This window comes from Nicotiana tomentosiformis, chromosome 12 (assembly GCF_000390325.3).
Source record: "Nicotiana tomentosiformis chromosome 12, ASM39032v3, whole genome shotgun sequence".
NCBI classification, from domain to species: Eukaryota; Viridiplantae; Streptophyta; class Magnoliopsida; order Solanales; family Solanaceae; genus Nicotiana; species Nicotiana tomentosiformis.
In genome coordinates, this window is record NC_090823.1 from 120,365,123 (window position 1) to 120,380,273 (window position 15,151).

General features: G+C 36.1%; 1 protein-coding gene across 1 annotated transcript; it reads right to left on the bottom strand.

The window, feature by feature from the left end:
* Positions 1-224: 224 nt before the first annotated feature.
* Positions 225-1,255, bottom strand: LOC104095160 (cucumber peeling cupredoxin-like). Its single transcript, XM_009601211.4, has 2 exons — positions 970-1,255; positions 225-822 (listed from the first exon to the last, which is right to left on the bottom strand). Exons 1-2 carry the CDS (start codon positions 1,151-1,153, stop codon positions 395-397), a joined length of 612 nt encoding a protein of 203 aa, XP_009599506.1. The 5' UTR covers positions 1,154-1,255; the 3' UTR covers positions 225-394.
* Positions 1,256-15,151: the final 13,896 nt, after the last annotated feature.

Genomic DNA, 15,151 nt, shown 5'->3' on the forward strand with positions numbered 1-15,151 from the left:
CCTATTGGGTCTTAAAGCACCTTATGGTTGGACCCAAAATTTCTAAGAAAACTAAAGGAGGAAATTTTTTGGTCGATTAGAACACTACTAATAAAATATCCATGCTTCGATGAAGGTATATATTCATCATAATGTCCTTTGAAGTGGGAGTACATTTCATAAAACTATATTCGGTACAATAAGCTCTTTTAAAAGTATAACTAAGAGTCTCAAATCATGTCAAGTTGTGAAAAACATCTTTTATTAATCAACTAGCAAAATCTCTTATACAGTACGTATACTGCTGACACAAACCGAATCAAATACAAGCTTCTAAGAACAAGTGTTCGTATAAATCAATCATGGGTTTACTGCACTGTAATTACCTAAGTATGAATCCGAAGTTCAACATCCTCTAAAGAAAAACGGCCAACGCAATGGATGATAAACTGATAAAGAAACTGGCGAACAAAGCGGTCGAGGACGACGGAGGAGGTGCAGTGCTCCCACCAGGAGTTGTAGAACCCGAAGGTCCAGTAGCTGATGGTTGATTAGAAGAGGATGGCGAAGGCACGACAGGTGTGCTGACTGGACTTGGAGAGCTCGGGTTTGGGGGGTTAGCTGCTGGTGTGCTGGTGCCGGAGACTGTAATAGCCAACTTCTGTCCAGCTTGACAGTGCCTACCAAAAGTACAAATGTAGTAATGATCTCCAGGAGAGTCAAGGGTGACATTTGCTGGTCCCGTCATAATAGGATCGCCTATAGCATTTTGTGAACCACATGCATCGAACGAGGCTTTTGGTACTTGCAGTACGTCATGTTGGTTGGTTGCAAAATTGAATACTGTTTAACAATTGAAACAAAAAGGAAAATCATAAGCCCTTGAATGTTGGTCCAAGTTCACGTAATTTTGAATTTCGAAAAGCAAAATGTATAACATAAATTAGGACGATGTACGGTAGTAGTACAAGTAAGTATATATATAGGTACCTAAGACATCACCAACTCTAAAGGTTTTTCCGGAAGCCCAGTTTGTGTAAGCTGCTGCGCCATTGTTTGGTATGGACCATCCTATGTTATCCCCAACTACGTGCCTCGTTTGGGCTGTCGTAACTTGTAGCAAAGATGCTATGGTTAGTGCTCCAATAACAACCATGCACAGAACTCTATCCATGTCTAGCTTTTCTTTCTACTTTTTCTTTTGAAATGAAGATTTGCGAGTTCTTGAAAAAAATTAACTCGGGAAGTTGCTAATTGCTTTATTTTGCTAGAGATGGATGAGATGCTAATTATGTCTCTATAGCTTTATATAATGGAAGAGATTCTGAATTGGTCTTATATTGTAACCTAGCTACATGGTGGGAAAGTTTCAAGCAAGGAGGTCTTAAATTTTCAATTATAGTGGGAAGTCAATAAAGTAGTTTTCCATGGGAACTTGGACAATTTCAACATTAAAGGCTGAGCAATAGATCACCGCGTAGTAAATGGAACGCGGGATAAGTTAACTCCGCGCCAATGATCAAATGAATTAATCTAATGTACGGTTGACTTAGAACTTGTGGGCGGAAGTTGATCAAGCTAGTCGATGGTAGGTTAGCAATGGTTTAGTTCGACCGTTTATTTATGTTAGTACCGAAATAATCAGGTATAATGTGAAAATTAGTAAAACAAACCTTGAACGATGATAAATCAGAGAACAAAAGAGAAATATCCAAAAGAGACAAATATTTAACGTGGTTCGGTCAATATAATTATTTTTATCAAATTTATCACTCATTATTTAAATATTTTGATAAATTTAAATCACCTTTTGAATATTATGATGCAAAATGTCCAATATTATTACATTGGTTTAACTATATTTATATTGATTAAAAGTTTCATGTATTTCGTAATGTTCTCTTTTACATTTTAATTCAATAAAATCAGAAAATTTAATTAATGTCTTTCATATAATAAATATTTAATAATATTTATTGATTTAAGTAAAACTATTTTTTATGTTTCTCTTCATAGTTTGACAAACTGCAGAAGTTCTTTCTGAGGTATTGAAGCTCAACCTGCCTCCTCCGTGCGTGCTGCCACCAAGCTATACCAAATGAGCTATCTTGAGGGGGAACCTCAAGGGCCTGCTTGGACGATTCAAAGGAGTGTCTTAGGTATTCATACGAGTTAAGGAACTCTATGGACGGCGCGACACCTCAGGGTTAGCGTTGGGCACCCAACGTATGCTGGAGGCTTGATATGTGGGACGAGTATGTCCTGCGGGCTACCGAAATGGTGGATGAAGACCTTCGTGCCAATTAGATACTTGAAGCACCTATCTTAAGGGCCTCATGTGTCGACTTGTGAGCATAGCTTAGGTTCAGCTATGCGAGCAAGGGTCTGTTGGCCTAGAGACATGTAGTTGTGGGGCGACACTGCACTATACGGGATGGAAGTATGTCGCGAGGGCTATGTATGGGCATGCCATGAAAGACGCACATGACGACGTCCAAGGACTAAAGGTTGCCTTACTCGGGAGAAGCACAAGCTGGGTGCGGATGTACAAGGCGAGTGTCAAGCTTGAGGATTGGATTGTGCACGCGAGAGCGATGCTCAGTGCCAGGTGAGGGACAGACATGTCCTGAGCCAATGCCGGGTGTGCGCATGGATGAGATCTAGCAGATGAGAAGCGCCGCAGTTAGTCGAGGCCATGAGCCTAGACATCAGACGGGCACCTCAGTTGGAGCAAGCCTCCTAGGCAAGCTTCACCACATGCACATGATCGTGCTAGAAAACCTGGGAAAGGGGATATGCTGGCATGTAGCGAGGTGTGACTAGAGGCGTCGCACGGACTATTTGATTCCGCTGACGTACGTAAGAAAGTTGGTCTGTGACACGTGATAAAAAATTGGTCTAACACAAAAGTACCTTTTTAATATTGAAGAAAGAACTTCTCAAATGATTTGACCCCTTCCTTGGAGGTTCTAGCAAAGCCAGCTGCGCTATTAACTCTGAAAATCTAAATTAAAAAATGAAGAAGAAGAAAGATTTAACTCAAGGTCAAATGTGTAAACAAAATAATTTACACTATTAATATAATTTAATTCATTATAATAACATTTATTATTTTTTCTAAATTATTAATTAATCAATGCTTATTAAATAGTGTGACATTTAATTACCTTTTGAGTAACATGTTGTCTAAATAGTTTTTTACATGGTTAGTGCGCACATAGCTTAAACTCAAAGAGCGAGGAAATTAATGTAAGCCTTTTATATACATGACGTTAGCGACCCCTTATACTTGTAGTCTATGCTGTTATTTCTGTAATAAAAGATCCATCACGCATTCTCCATACACCCAAAGTTAAAATCATAAAAGGTTTCCAAATTTTAGTTGAGAAAAGACAATGTTGGCGCGCATTGTCTAAGTAACTTAGCTTTTGATAAATTCCTTTCTCGCGAAATTAAGCACTCACTCTATTTTATTTTATGCGATACTATTTTTTAATTCAAATCTAGTATTAAAAGAATATTCATTGCGTCCCAATTTATGTGATATCCTTTTTTTTTAGTCAGTCCCGAAGTCCCGAAAAGAATGACACATTTCTATATTTAAAACTTTATATTTTCTCTTTTATCCTTAATGAGATTATTTCTAGTCATACAAATTTTTATTGTTTATTTTAGAGCACACGTTTCAAAAGTTTTCCTATAATTTTAAACGATGTGCCTAGTTAAATACCTTCACAAAAATTAGGAGGGAGGGAGTAATATTTTTCTCTATTTAAAATTAATTTAATTTTAAATATCTCATTTTTCGTTAGTGATAGGCTATTACAGCCACATAAATATCATGTTAGTTAGATTTAATATCACAAATTTTGAAAGTATTTCTTTCTATCTTAAACTTTATATCGAGTATAACTCGACTACATTAATTGAAGTGGATGTAGCATCTTATAATTTGACTGGCACGTATTAATAAAAAAGAAGTTTGAAAATAAGAATTACATGTAAGCTAGATAGAGTAATTTTAAAATAGTAATGAGAAATGTAAAAAGTCTTGAGTAGTTTAAAATATATAACACACTTGAAATTAGCTTAATTAGCCTAGGTACTAGTTTGATTTAATTTTTTTTAGAAGCTTTATCTATATCTATATCTATATCTATATCTATCTATATCTATATTATTATAAAAGCACGAATAATTTATGTTAAATATCGAGCGACTAAAATATCCCCGAAATATTGATCGACATTTATGCCCTTAAATATTTGTATAATTTAAGAATCTAATTGTAAATTACCTAATGATGAAATTCTTTTTCGATTTAAACTATACATACACCAGCCCTACAAAGTTGATCCTATTTGGATGAGAAAGACACGTCCATAATCCCTCTTTTTTTATACGTAAGATGCTTATGTGTATATAATGAAATTGCATACATGGAGCTATAACCTCTTTTTGTATTTTGTGATTTGTTTTATTTTCTTGTATGGTTTTATTGCTATACAAAAATTGAGCCATTATGTGTTGAAATAGGGAGGAATAAAGCTAAATAAAAAGCTTAAAGTTTTGGCTAAACCACCCATAATCAAATTATTCATCTTCGAAGCCAAAAAACTTACATATAACTATAACTAATTATTTAAAATTTAAAGGTCCTTAAATACAGTAAAATTTTATTATACCTTCGTAATTGATGGAGTTTTATACCTTAAAAAAATCATTCCGTCGAGTAAGTAATAGATGAGTTTTTCATGTACAAGAAACTCATTATATGTACAAGTCTTTCCAAAATTTATAGTAAAAACAACTAAAGCGACATACTCCTATATTTATTAGTCTTTCTAAATTCACCCGTATTCGGCCAAGAACAAAGATAAAGAGGATACAAGCATGACAAACTATACCAAATAAGGGAGCAAACACATGCCTCCTTACATTAATTTGATGAATGAAAGCAAATTAAAGCTTATGCAGTTAGATTTCTACTGCATTAGTATCTATTTTATAGTTCAACTAAATATGTTCTGAATATTAATGCGCTTAAAAATATTACTATTTTTTACACAAAGTTTCTACTTAAGGACAATAATTCTATAGACGACATGGCAATGCACATCTATAGAGACTAGTTAGTTAAAGAAATGAGTCGATTAAAATGGAACATATTAAAGGATAAAAGCAAATTGCATATTAATTTGGAAAGAAATGTAAAGAAGCTAATTCGTAAAACTGCCTGAACAGGCCTAATCTTTCCATGATCCGCAATTAGATGAAGAGTAAGTACATAAAATTCTCCTCTATGATCAAACACATGAATGCAATAATATTGCCTTGACTTAAGTGACAGAAACAGATATAAAACATACATTAGTAATTCATATCGCTAATAATAGTGCCTTTAGTAAGAATTGTACTCCATATATTTTAATTTCAATCTGTAACGATCCGACCGGTCGTTTTGAGAGTATTAGCCCTGAACCCCTATTTATTGATCTCTCTATTTTATTTTGTGGTTACGTAACTTGCCGGGAGGATTTGTTTTTGGTTTCGGAGTGAAATGGGACACATAGTCCCTAAAATGGAAGTTTAAGTCATAGGAATCGACCGTAGTTTGAGTTATGTGAAGACGACATCGGAATAGAGTTTTGACGGTTCCTACAGCTCCGTAGGGTGATTTTGGTCTTAGGAGCATATTCAGATGTTGAATTGGAGGTCTCTAGGTCGTTTTAGCGTCAGTTGGCGAAAGTTGAAAAATTGGTTTAATCTTGAAAAGTTGGACCGAGAGTGGACTTTTTGATATCGGGATCGGATTCAGATTTCGGAAGTTGGAGTAAGTCCGTAATATCAATTATGACTTGTGTGCATAATTTGAGGTCAATCGGACTTGATTTCATAGGTTCTGGCGTCGGATGTAGAAGTTTGAAGTTTTAAAGTTCATTAGGCTTGAATCGATGTGTAATTCATATTTTTAACGTTGTTTGATGTGATCTAAAGGCTCCACTAAGTCTGTATGATATTTTAGGAATTGTTGGTAAGTTTGGTTGAGGTCCAGCGTACCTCAGGTGGATTTCGGATGGTTAACGGATCAAATTTGGATTTGTGAGAATGGCTGAAGGCACCAGTTCTGGTGTTATCACACCTGCGCAAGATTGACCACAGGTGCGAGTCCGCAGGAGCGGATGAAGAGACCGCAGGAGAGAGAAAAATCTCAGAAGCGGATAAGTTGCCGCTTCTGAGATGCCGCAGATGCGACTAAGTTTTCGGAGAAGCGGAAGTGCTAGACAGAACACTTAAATACAAGAGTTCGCAATTTTGCCTCATTTTAAACATTTTGAGCTTGGGTCTTGGCAATTTTTGAGAGCATTTTCGAGGGATTTCTTAAGGTAATTCTCCTGTACTCATTTTTGATCAATAATCTCATTTTTCCATTGATTTTTCCACCTAGATTGTGTGTGTTTAAGGTTAAATTTGAGAGTTTGAGGCTAGGGATTAGGAGAGTTTAATTTGGGGATTTGAGTGGCGACTTGGTGTCGGATTTTGGTAATTTTTGTATAGGTGAACTCGATATAGAATGGGTGTTCGTATTTTGTGACTTTTATCTGATTCTGAGACGTGGGCCGGGGTTGACGTTTTGAGCCGATTTTTCGGTTCTTTGCTAAAGTCATAGATTTATGATTTAAATTAGTTTCTTGTAGTTTTATTCATGATATGTAATTACTTTTGGCTAGATTTGGGTCACTCGTAGTCGAAAAATTGAGGGAAAGACATCCTTATTGATTGATTGAGCGAGATTTGAGGTAAGTGACTTGTCTAACTCTGTGTGTGAAAAATTCCCTTAGGATTTGGTACTGTTGTAATAATTTGTGATATGTGAGCGCCGTGTACGCAAGGTGACGAGTGCATACACAGGCTAATTATGGAAATCTTGATTCTTGTTGAGTAGATTTCTTTTGAATTCCTTAAATGAGTTGCCTTAGCATGGGTAGCTATCATATTTAGCCTAGTATCGCATGTCTATGTATCTTAACCTTACTTGAAATTCGTGCAACATACTTAATTGAATTACTTGTTTCCTTGATTATTGAATTCAGTCTTTAACTATAGGATTCCTTGCTGTAAATTCGTGGTTCCATAATTTATGAGTTGCATATTTACTTTGGGACTACGAGGCGATAACTCGAGAGATCTCCCTGTCTTGCATATTTACTTTGGGACTACGAGGGGGTACCTTGGGAGATCCCCAGTCTTGCATATTTACTTTGGGACTACGAGGTTGTACCTCGGGAGATCCCCCCTATCGTGCATATTTACTTTTGGGACTATGAGACGGTATCTCGGGAGATCCCCCTGTTGAGCATTTATATTTGGGTTACGAGGCGATACCCTGGGAACGCCCCTGTCGTTTACCTCTATTTGTTGTGATGTTATTTTCTGAAACTTCTCGTTGTTTAAATTCTCAATCATTTTAAAATATTATTATATCTTCTGCCTTGCTTATCTTTTAAACCAGTAGGGCCCTGACCTGACCTCGTCACTACTCTACCGAGGTTAGACTTGGCACTTATTAGGTACTGTTGTGGTGTACTCATACTACACTTCTGCACATCTTTTTGTGCAGACCCAGGTTCTTCCTACCAGACTAGATACTCGTGAGTTGGACCGTACGTGGAGACTTCAAGGTATATCTGCCAGCGTCCGCAGACCTCGGAGTCCCCCTCTATCCTTATTATGGTGTTTCCCTTATTCTCTTTAGACTTTGATGTACAGAGACACTTAGTATTTTCTCTTAGAAGCTTGTGACTTATTTCTACCGAATTTTGGGAGTTGTAATTATTTAAAACGCAGTTTCTATTTATATATCATGTGTTGAGATTAGAGTTCAGTTTATTATTCAGTTATTCCGTAAATTGTTAGGCTTACCTAGTTTTAGAGTTTAGGTGCCGTCACGACATCCTACGGAGGAAAATTGGGGTTGTGACACAATCTAATTGTATTGTCCTCTCTCTCTCTCTCTCTCTCTCTCTCTCTCTCTCTCTCTCTATATATATATATATATATATATATATATATATATATATATATATATAAATTTCAACCTAATTGTATTGTACTCTAAAACAATAATTCACTCACACATTCTCTAAAAGAATTTCTTAACAAATAACCACATACTTATTCAACTTCACTGAAAAATTTCTTCAGTATTTTCCCCCGCTTGAGTGCCTCTTTGAGGACAACTATATATTTACTTCAAGTAGTTGCATTTTTAGTTTTTCTAGTAGATATCCTAAAACTCGCCTAAATTATCACATTTTTGTCAGTTCCCTACCTAAATTATCGTCTGTCCCCCAAAACCCTCTGAACTATAATTTCCTTCGTATTAAAACTCCTACGCTGCTTATATAGCATATTGTGTGTAATAACTCGTGAAAGAGAGCGTGAAGGCTAGAAAAATCCATCAAAATGGCCCACATGACAGTGTCTAGATACTAATTAGCTCTTTTTAAAAAAATAATTGTATTTTTTAATTTTGTTTTCTCATTTTCTTTATATTTCACCTTCCTTCCTCATTTACCATCTTTCTTCTTCATTCTTTCACCTTTCTTCTCAGTTTGTTTTACCTTTTTTCTCCATTTCCCCATCTGATTCCAACTGAAATTCTTCCTCTCTCATTATTGAATTTCTCTTCTAGCTTCTGATAAATATTTGAAGAAGAACAAGATATATGAGAACAATGGACTTTTCATAATGCAAGGAGAATAACCCATATAAAAATTCTATTATATATTTAAAAAGTATACTCGCCTATTTCCTTTGTGCAACTCTTTCTTCTGTCCTCAGGTGGAAAGGAGTGAATGAAGTTGGTGACTATAAATATTTTTGGTAGGATGTGGAAGACTTGGAACTGACAGGGAATAACAACAATATGAGAGATCGAATAGCAAACAACATTATCCTGATTTTATATTAAACAACCCGGGTTGAATATTTTGCAGAAGAAGACAATCACTGTCTTAACGAAAATAACCCAATAACCAAAATCGAGGGTTATTGGGGAAAAACGAAGGTCACAATGAAGCTTAATAGAGAAAATCGCTAGTGAGCGAAAGAGAAGCCATTATCGGAAGATAGGAGAGAGAAGAGAATTTTACTGAATGTTTTTTGCCCTAAACCTCTTATATGTTTTAATCGGATGATTAATATTTATCTATTTAAATAATTATGATTAATATTTAAAATATGCAATTAAGTTATTTTTTGATTTGGCTAATTAATATCCTTGTGGAGTGCCACATGGCACAATTTTTACAAATTTACGAGAGTGTATCACACACATCATTAAAAATGCGACGGGAGGTTTTAACATGAAGGAGGATATAGTTCCGGGAGATTTTAGTGACGGGCGATAGTTTAGATAGGAAACTGGCAAAAAGATGATAGTGTAGGCGGGTTTTAGGATATTTATAAATATACAACTTTTGCTCTTTGTTTTCTCCTACATTGCACTCTTTAGGTTTATTTTGCGTGTGTTTGTAGATTTTAGAATTAGATTTCTTAAATATTGAGTGATGGGGTTAAATGGATTTGGTCTTATCATTTTAAAGCACAAATTGGCCCAAAACAAGGACCAATTCGTTGGCCCAAGAGTACCTGACCCGCCCAACTTCATACCCCTACCAGACACGCAAAAACGACGTAGTTTCATTTAAGTGGCTGAGATTCAATCTCATCCACCCATCTTAATTGGATCCAATGGCCATAAATCACCCTTATATTAGGTATTTATAGACCCCACTTCCCAATGGTTTCCCCCATTTTCCCCTATTTTCTATTCTCCTTTCCCCCTTTCTTCTTCCTCTCTCTTCTTTTTCTCCTCTCTGCCAGACCTGACACTGCCGCCTCTCCTCCATTGCCGTTAATCGCCCACCGGCGGCGGCCGTTCTCCAAACACCCCAACATTACACCAATTTTCTCCTCTCTTCATCCTCTACCCATATCCAAACCCCAAATCTCCAAAATCACCCTTAATCTCACCAGATTTACCTAGATCCAAAGAAACCCTAGCCACCTCCACCCTCAAATCCGGCAAGATCTAACCTTCCACACCCCGTGTCATACACAAACGGATAAATCTCGTTGAGGTCTATCCTTTCTTATCCATTTCACCCCCAAAATTCCCCTCACCGCCGACCCGACCACCTCATTGTCGCCTCACGCCGCACGACCACGCCGCTTCTATCCACCACCACCGCCTCACCATCCACACGTATCTTGTGAATCATTATTTATCATTAAACACGACCTCAAAGCTCCTTTTTCCCCTTAGCTTGACTTAGATACCAAAATTCCTTTTTCCAGCAAAAGCCATTGAGAAAATAGTGCTCGGGGAGTCGATTTGCCACGGTTCGCGTAGTCTTTGAGTTTGAGGGCAACCATTTTGGATCGTTTGGTATAACCCCTAACCTTTTTTTATTTCTTTGTTGTTTAGTTTCTATGTTTTGATTTTAGGTTCTGTTTTGATTTGTTTATTGTGATCATTTACTGATAATTAGAATGTCAAGTTGGTGTATTTTTTAGTTATCTCTGTTTAGCTACTTATGTTGATTAGTTAGCGGTTAGTTATCGATCAACTAATCTTTAGTGTGTGTCGTCGAATCCGTGTTTATCTAGCAAGTTGTAGTCGTCGTTGATCTTTCGTCCTATAGTTCAACAATGCTTGTTTAATTTCTGTTTCGTACAATATGTTATAGTTTCAGTCACTTTATGTCAATTTGCATAAGTTGAACGAATTTTAATCTAGTTCGCTCAGTGTGGTTGCAATCTAAGTATGTTTGCCTTATCAATTTAATCAGTTTTAGTTAATTGTTTCTTGATTTGGTTTGAATCACATAGGTTGGTACTAATATTGTAAAAGCTGAAGTTTAGAAAATTTTATCATAACTTTTTACTAGTAGGGTTGTTGAAATGATATTTTTCTCCTATAACAGATTTTCAGGTTGTCCTTTCACCTTCTGGACAGCCTTTGAATAGTATTTAGCACACAAAGTCATTCCTTTTTGGATAGATTTTTGGTGAACCAAAATCTGTCCAAAAAGTGACTTTATTTGCCTCTAAAAAGACATCTTTTACACTCTAAAAAAAGGAGACAACTTTTGAGAAAAATTTCAGTTGAAGCATTTTTAGTAAGCTGAAATCGTGAGCTTGTGAGTGAACCTTAGAGTGCAAACTTTCAAAAAAACAAAGATAAGTCTTTTAGAGTTGATTAGGGGTTTCTATTCTAAGATTTTCGGGTTGTTTAAACGTTCATCTTACTGCATGTTTCACTGTTGTTTCTGCTGTTGTTTCTGCTCGTTTTTCACTGTTATATCGTATTGCTGCTCTTCAGGTAACTTTTTAACCTTTGTAATGCAGATTTTCATAGCAATAAACCAAGATTTAAACCTATTTGGACTGCTGGAATAGAGCTGAATTTATTTAGCTTGTTGTTTAAGTGTTTTAACGTAGTATGTATGACACAACCCTGTGAATATAAAACTGATATTTTGAAGCTTCACTCGACTTGCGTTTAGCTATTTCACATGATCAGTTCATTGTTATCTACTCAAGTTGAGTTTGCTTAGAGTAAATTAATCAAAGATTCTATTTTCTATAGATTCATGTAAAGGGGCTGTTAGTTTGAGCCATGTGATAATGTGTTTAGAGTTTGTTATGGTGCTATGAAGGTTAAATGGCATGAAACATTACATGATTTTGTTTAGGTTTAATTGTTGAAGTTACAATGTGAGACACATTTTAGGACTGTCATAGTATTATTGTCTAAAAGTGGCTATTGTATAAAAGTGCTTATTTCTGCAAAGCATCATGCTATGTGATTTTGTAAGGTAATTTAAGTGGCCGTTTTCTGCAATCATAAACTCAGAAATGGCTAAAGCCAAAATTGGCCAGATCAGCAGTCCATCTTTCAAGTGGCTGTGAGTGCAAAAACTCAAATTTCAGAAGCAACTTGGGCTGAAACCCAAGATCTGCCAGGCCCAGTTGCAACAAATCAGTGGCTGGCCCATTCCCTTCTAAACTGGCCAAACCAATAAGCAATTCGGCCCTTTTTCAATAAATGAGCTGATCCATCTTCAAAATAATACGAGATTAGTTTGAATAAACTTCGTAAGAATTAGCTATTTACTTTTCCCATGTTTAACAAATAATCCAATAATTTAATTCTCCCTTAATAATTAATTTAAACGCTAGGCAATTAGTAGGTGCGCTTTAACTTCACGGACTCGCTTGCGTGAAGTTTTTTCCATTAACTTAATTCAATAATCTCAACCCATATTCAATAGTTTTAGTTAATTTTTAATTTAATTAATCCCCATAATTGCGGATTCGCTTGCGTAGCGCAATAGTAACTTTTAATAATTTTTAAAAAATTAATTTCTTCGAATGTAATATTTTTTTTCAAAAGTAATAACGTACTAATAATCCTTGTCATGATTGTGGATTCGCTTGCGTAGCGGTTATGACAAACTTAATAAAATTTATCTCGGTCGCGCATTCACTTGCGTGATGCAATTAGGATAATTTAACATTATTCAAATCTTTCTTTAAATAATTTTAATAATTAAGAGCGGATAGGTAAAACATGAAAATTAAACAAGACACAGTTTGTCTAAAATTAATTCAAGCCATTTTTAGTCAATAAAGCGACCGTGCTAGAACCATGAGACTCGACGAATGCCTTACACCTTCTCCCCGGTCAACAGAATTCCTTACTCAAATTTTATTTTCGCGGACCATTAATAATAGAGTCAAACCTTCCTTTGACTAGGGATTCAAATAAAAGGTGACTTGAAACACTTAAAATCAATTCCAAATGGCGATTGTGTAAACAAAATAATCCCTACTTAAGTTTATCACCTTAATTGAAAAAACTCTTTAACTCACCATCCATAAATACATACATTTTTGGGGAAAAAAGAGGTGTGATGATATTTACTCTTTTTTTTTATACGATGGACATATGAGATTTGTATCCATATATACACAAGTTCTCGTTGGACATGTGTTGGAATAGATTGTAGGTATTAGCCTAGTTGAGAAAGGTTAAGTGTAATATTTTTTCATTTCGAATTTCATATTTTATTTTTTCTATTTTGAATTTGGTGGTATGTAACAATCCAGCCGATCGTTTTGAGTATTTCGGCCTCGTCCCCCATTTACTGCTTAATTTGTACTTTACAGTTATTGTGTGACTTGCCGGGGTAATTGGTTCGGGTCCAGTGAGGTTTCGGAATGAATTGAGACACTTAGTCTCAAAGATGAAAACTTAAGTTGAAAAGGTTAATCGGATGTTGACTTATGTGTAAATGACCATTGAATAGAGTTTTGATGATTCCAATAGCTCTGAATGGTGATTTTGGACTTAGAATCGTGTCCGAAAAATTATTTGGAAGTCCGTAGTTAAATTAGGCTTGAAATGGCTAAAATAGAAATTTAAGTTGGATGTTTGATCGGGGAGTTGACTTTTTGATATCGGGGTCGGTTATGTCATTTAGGATTTGTGTTCAAAATTTGAGGCCAATCGGACTTGGTTGGCTAGGTTTCGGCATCGAATGTAGGATGTTTCGATGTCGTTTTTTCAAGATTTAACTGGTATCACATTAAACAAATGAGCTCCAAATTCAGTTTTGATTGAAACATTAGATCCGTATTCAAATTTTGGAGCCATAGCAAAAAGAATCGTTGAATTCGGACATCATATGAGAGAGTTATGCCCATTTTCGTGTCGGAAAATATTTCCCGTCAGCGTCCAGGGTAGCGTGGGGCTCTATCCTTGGCGCTGGGACATCTGAAGTTCTGGAAATGGTGCCACAGGCAGCACCCCATGCCACATGTGGCGCCACGAACATAAAAACCCCATAAAACAAGAAATTTTGTCATTTTTACTCATTTTTGAATTTGGGGAGCTCGATTTAGGCGATTTTTGGGCGATTTTCACTGGAAAATACTGGGTTAAGTGTTCCTTATTCTATATTGATTATATTTCATTATTCCTTATTCTAAAATGAAGATTTGAAGGTCAATCCGATGTCGGAATTCGATAATTTTTGTATGGTTGGACTCGTGGTTGAATGAGCGTTCATATTTTATAATTTTTATCGGGTTCCGAGATGTGGGCCCCACTATTTATTTTTGAGTTAATTTCGGATTTATATTGTGAAATTTAGCATTTCCATATGAAATTGATTCCTATACCTCGTGTTGATTGTATCAAATTATTTTGACTATGATTCGAGGCGTTCGGAGGCCGAATCACGAGGAAAAGGTTTATTGGAATAAAGAATTTGCTCGATTGAGGTAAGTAACACTTCTAAACTTGGTTCTGAGGGTATGAATACCCGAATTGGTGTTATATAAATTATTTAGAGGTGACACACACGATAGTTGACGAGCATGTGGACGTGCACAATAGAAACTATGACTTGAATAATTCCTGTGAAGTTGTAAAATTAAAAATTCATGTTATTATCTGAACATGTTCCACGTGTTAGAGAAATTGAGCTGAGGCTCTTATTAAAGATCATGTTTAGGCTACATGCCGAAATTTTGGGACCCATGGGGTCGTGTTGCTGTTGAATAATTTGTTTAAATTGTAATTTCATACTCAGTCATATCCGTCCATTGCATATCATATCTCAGTCTCTGTTGTTATTTATTGATATATCATATCATCATTTTGGGCTAGTTTCATGACATTGTGAGCCCGAGAGACTCAAGAGATTGATGATTGAGTGAGGCCGGGGGCCTGATTGTGAGGATAATTATGGGATCGGTCTGTGCGCCGCAACGAGCCATATTGGCTTTATATATACTATTATTATATAGAATAGGGATGTCCGCCTGTAGCAGGCCTTATAGGCTTTATTATTATATGGAACGGGGTTGCCCGCCTGCATAAGGCCTTATATGCTTTATTATTATATGGATCGGGGTTGCCCGCTTGCAGCAGGCCTTATAGGCTTTATATCACGCTTGGGTTAAAGGAGCTCCTCCGGAGTCTGTACACACCCCAGTGAGCGTAGATGATTATATATATTCGGGATGCACTACCCAGGGCATGGACTTGCCTTATTTATTTATATTGTGATAAATTTTCTTGGACATGGATCTTGTC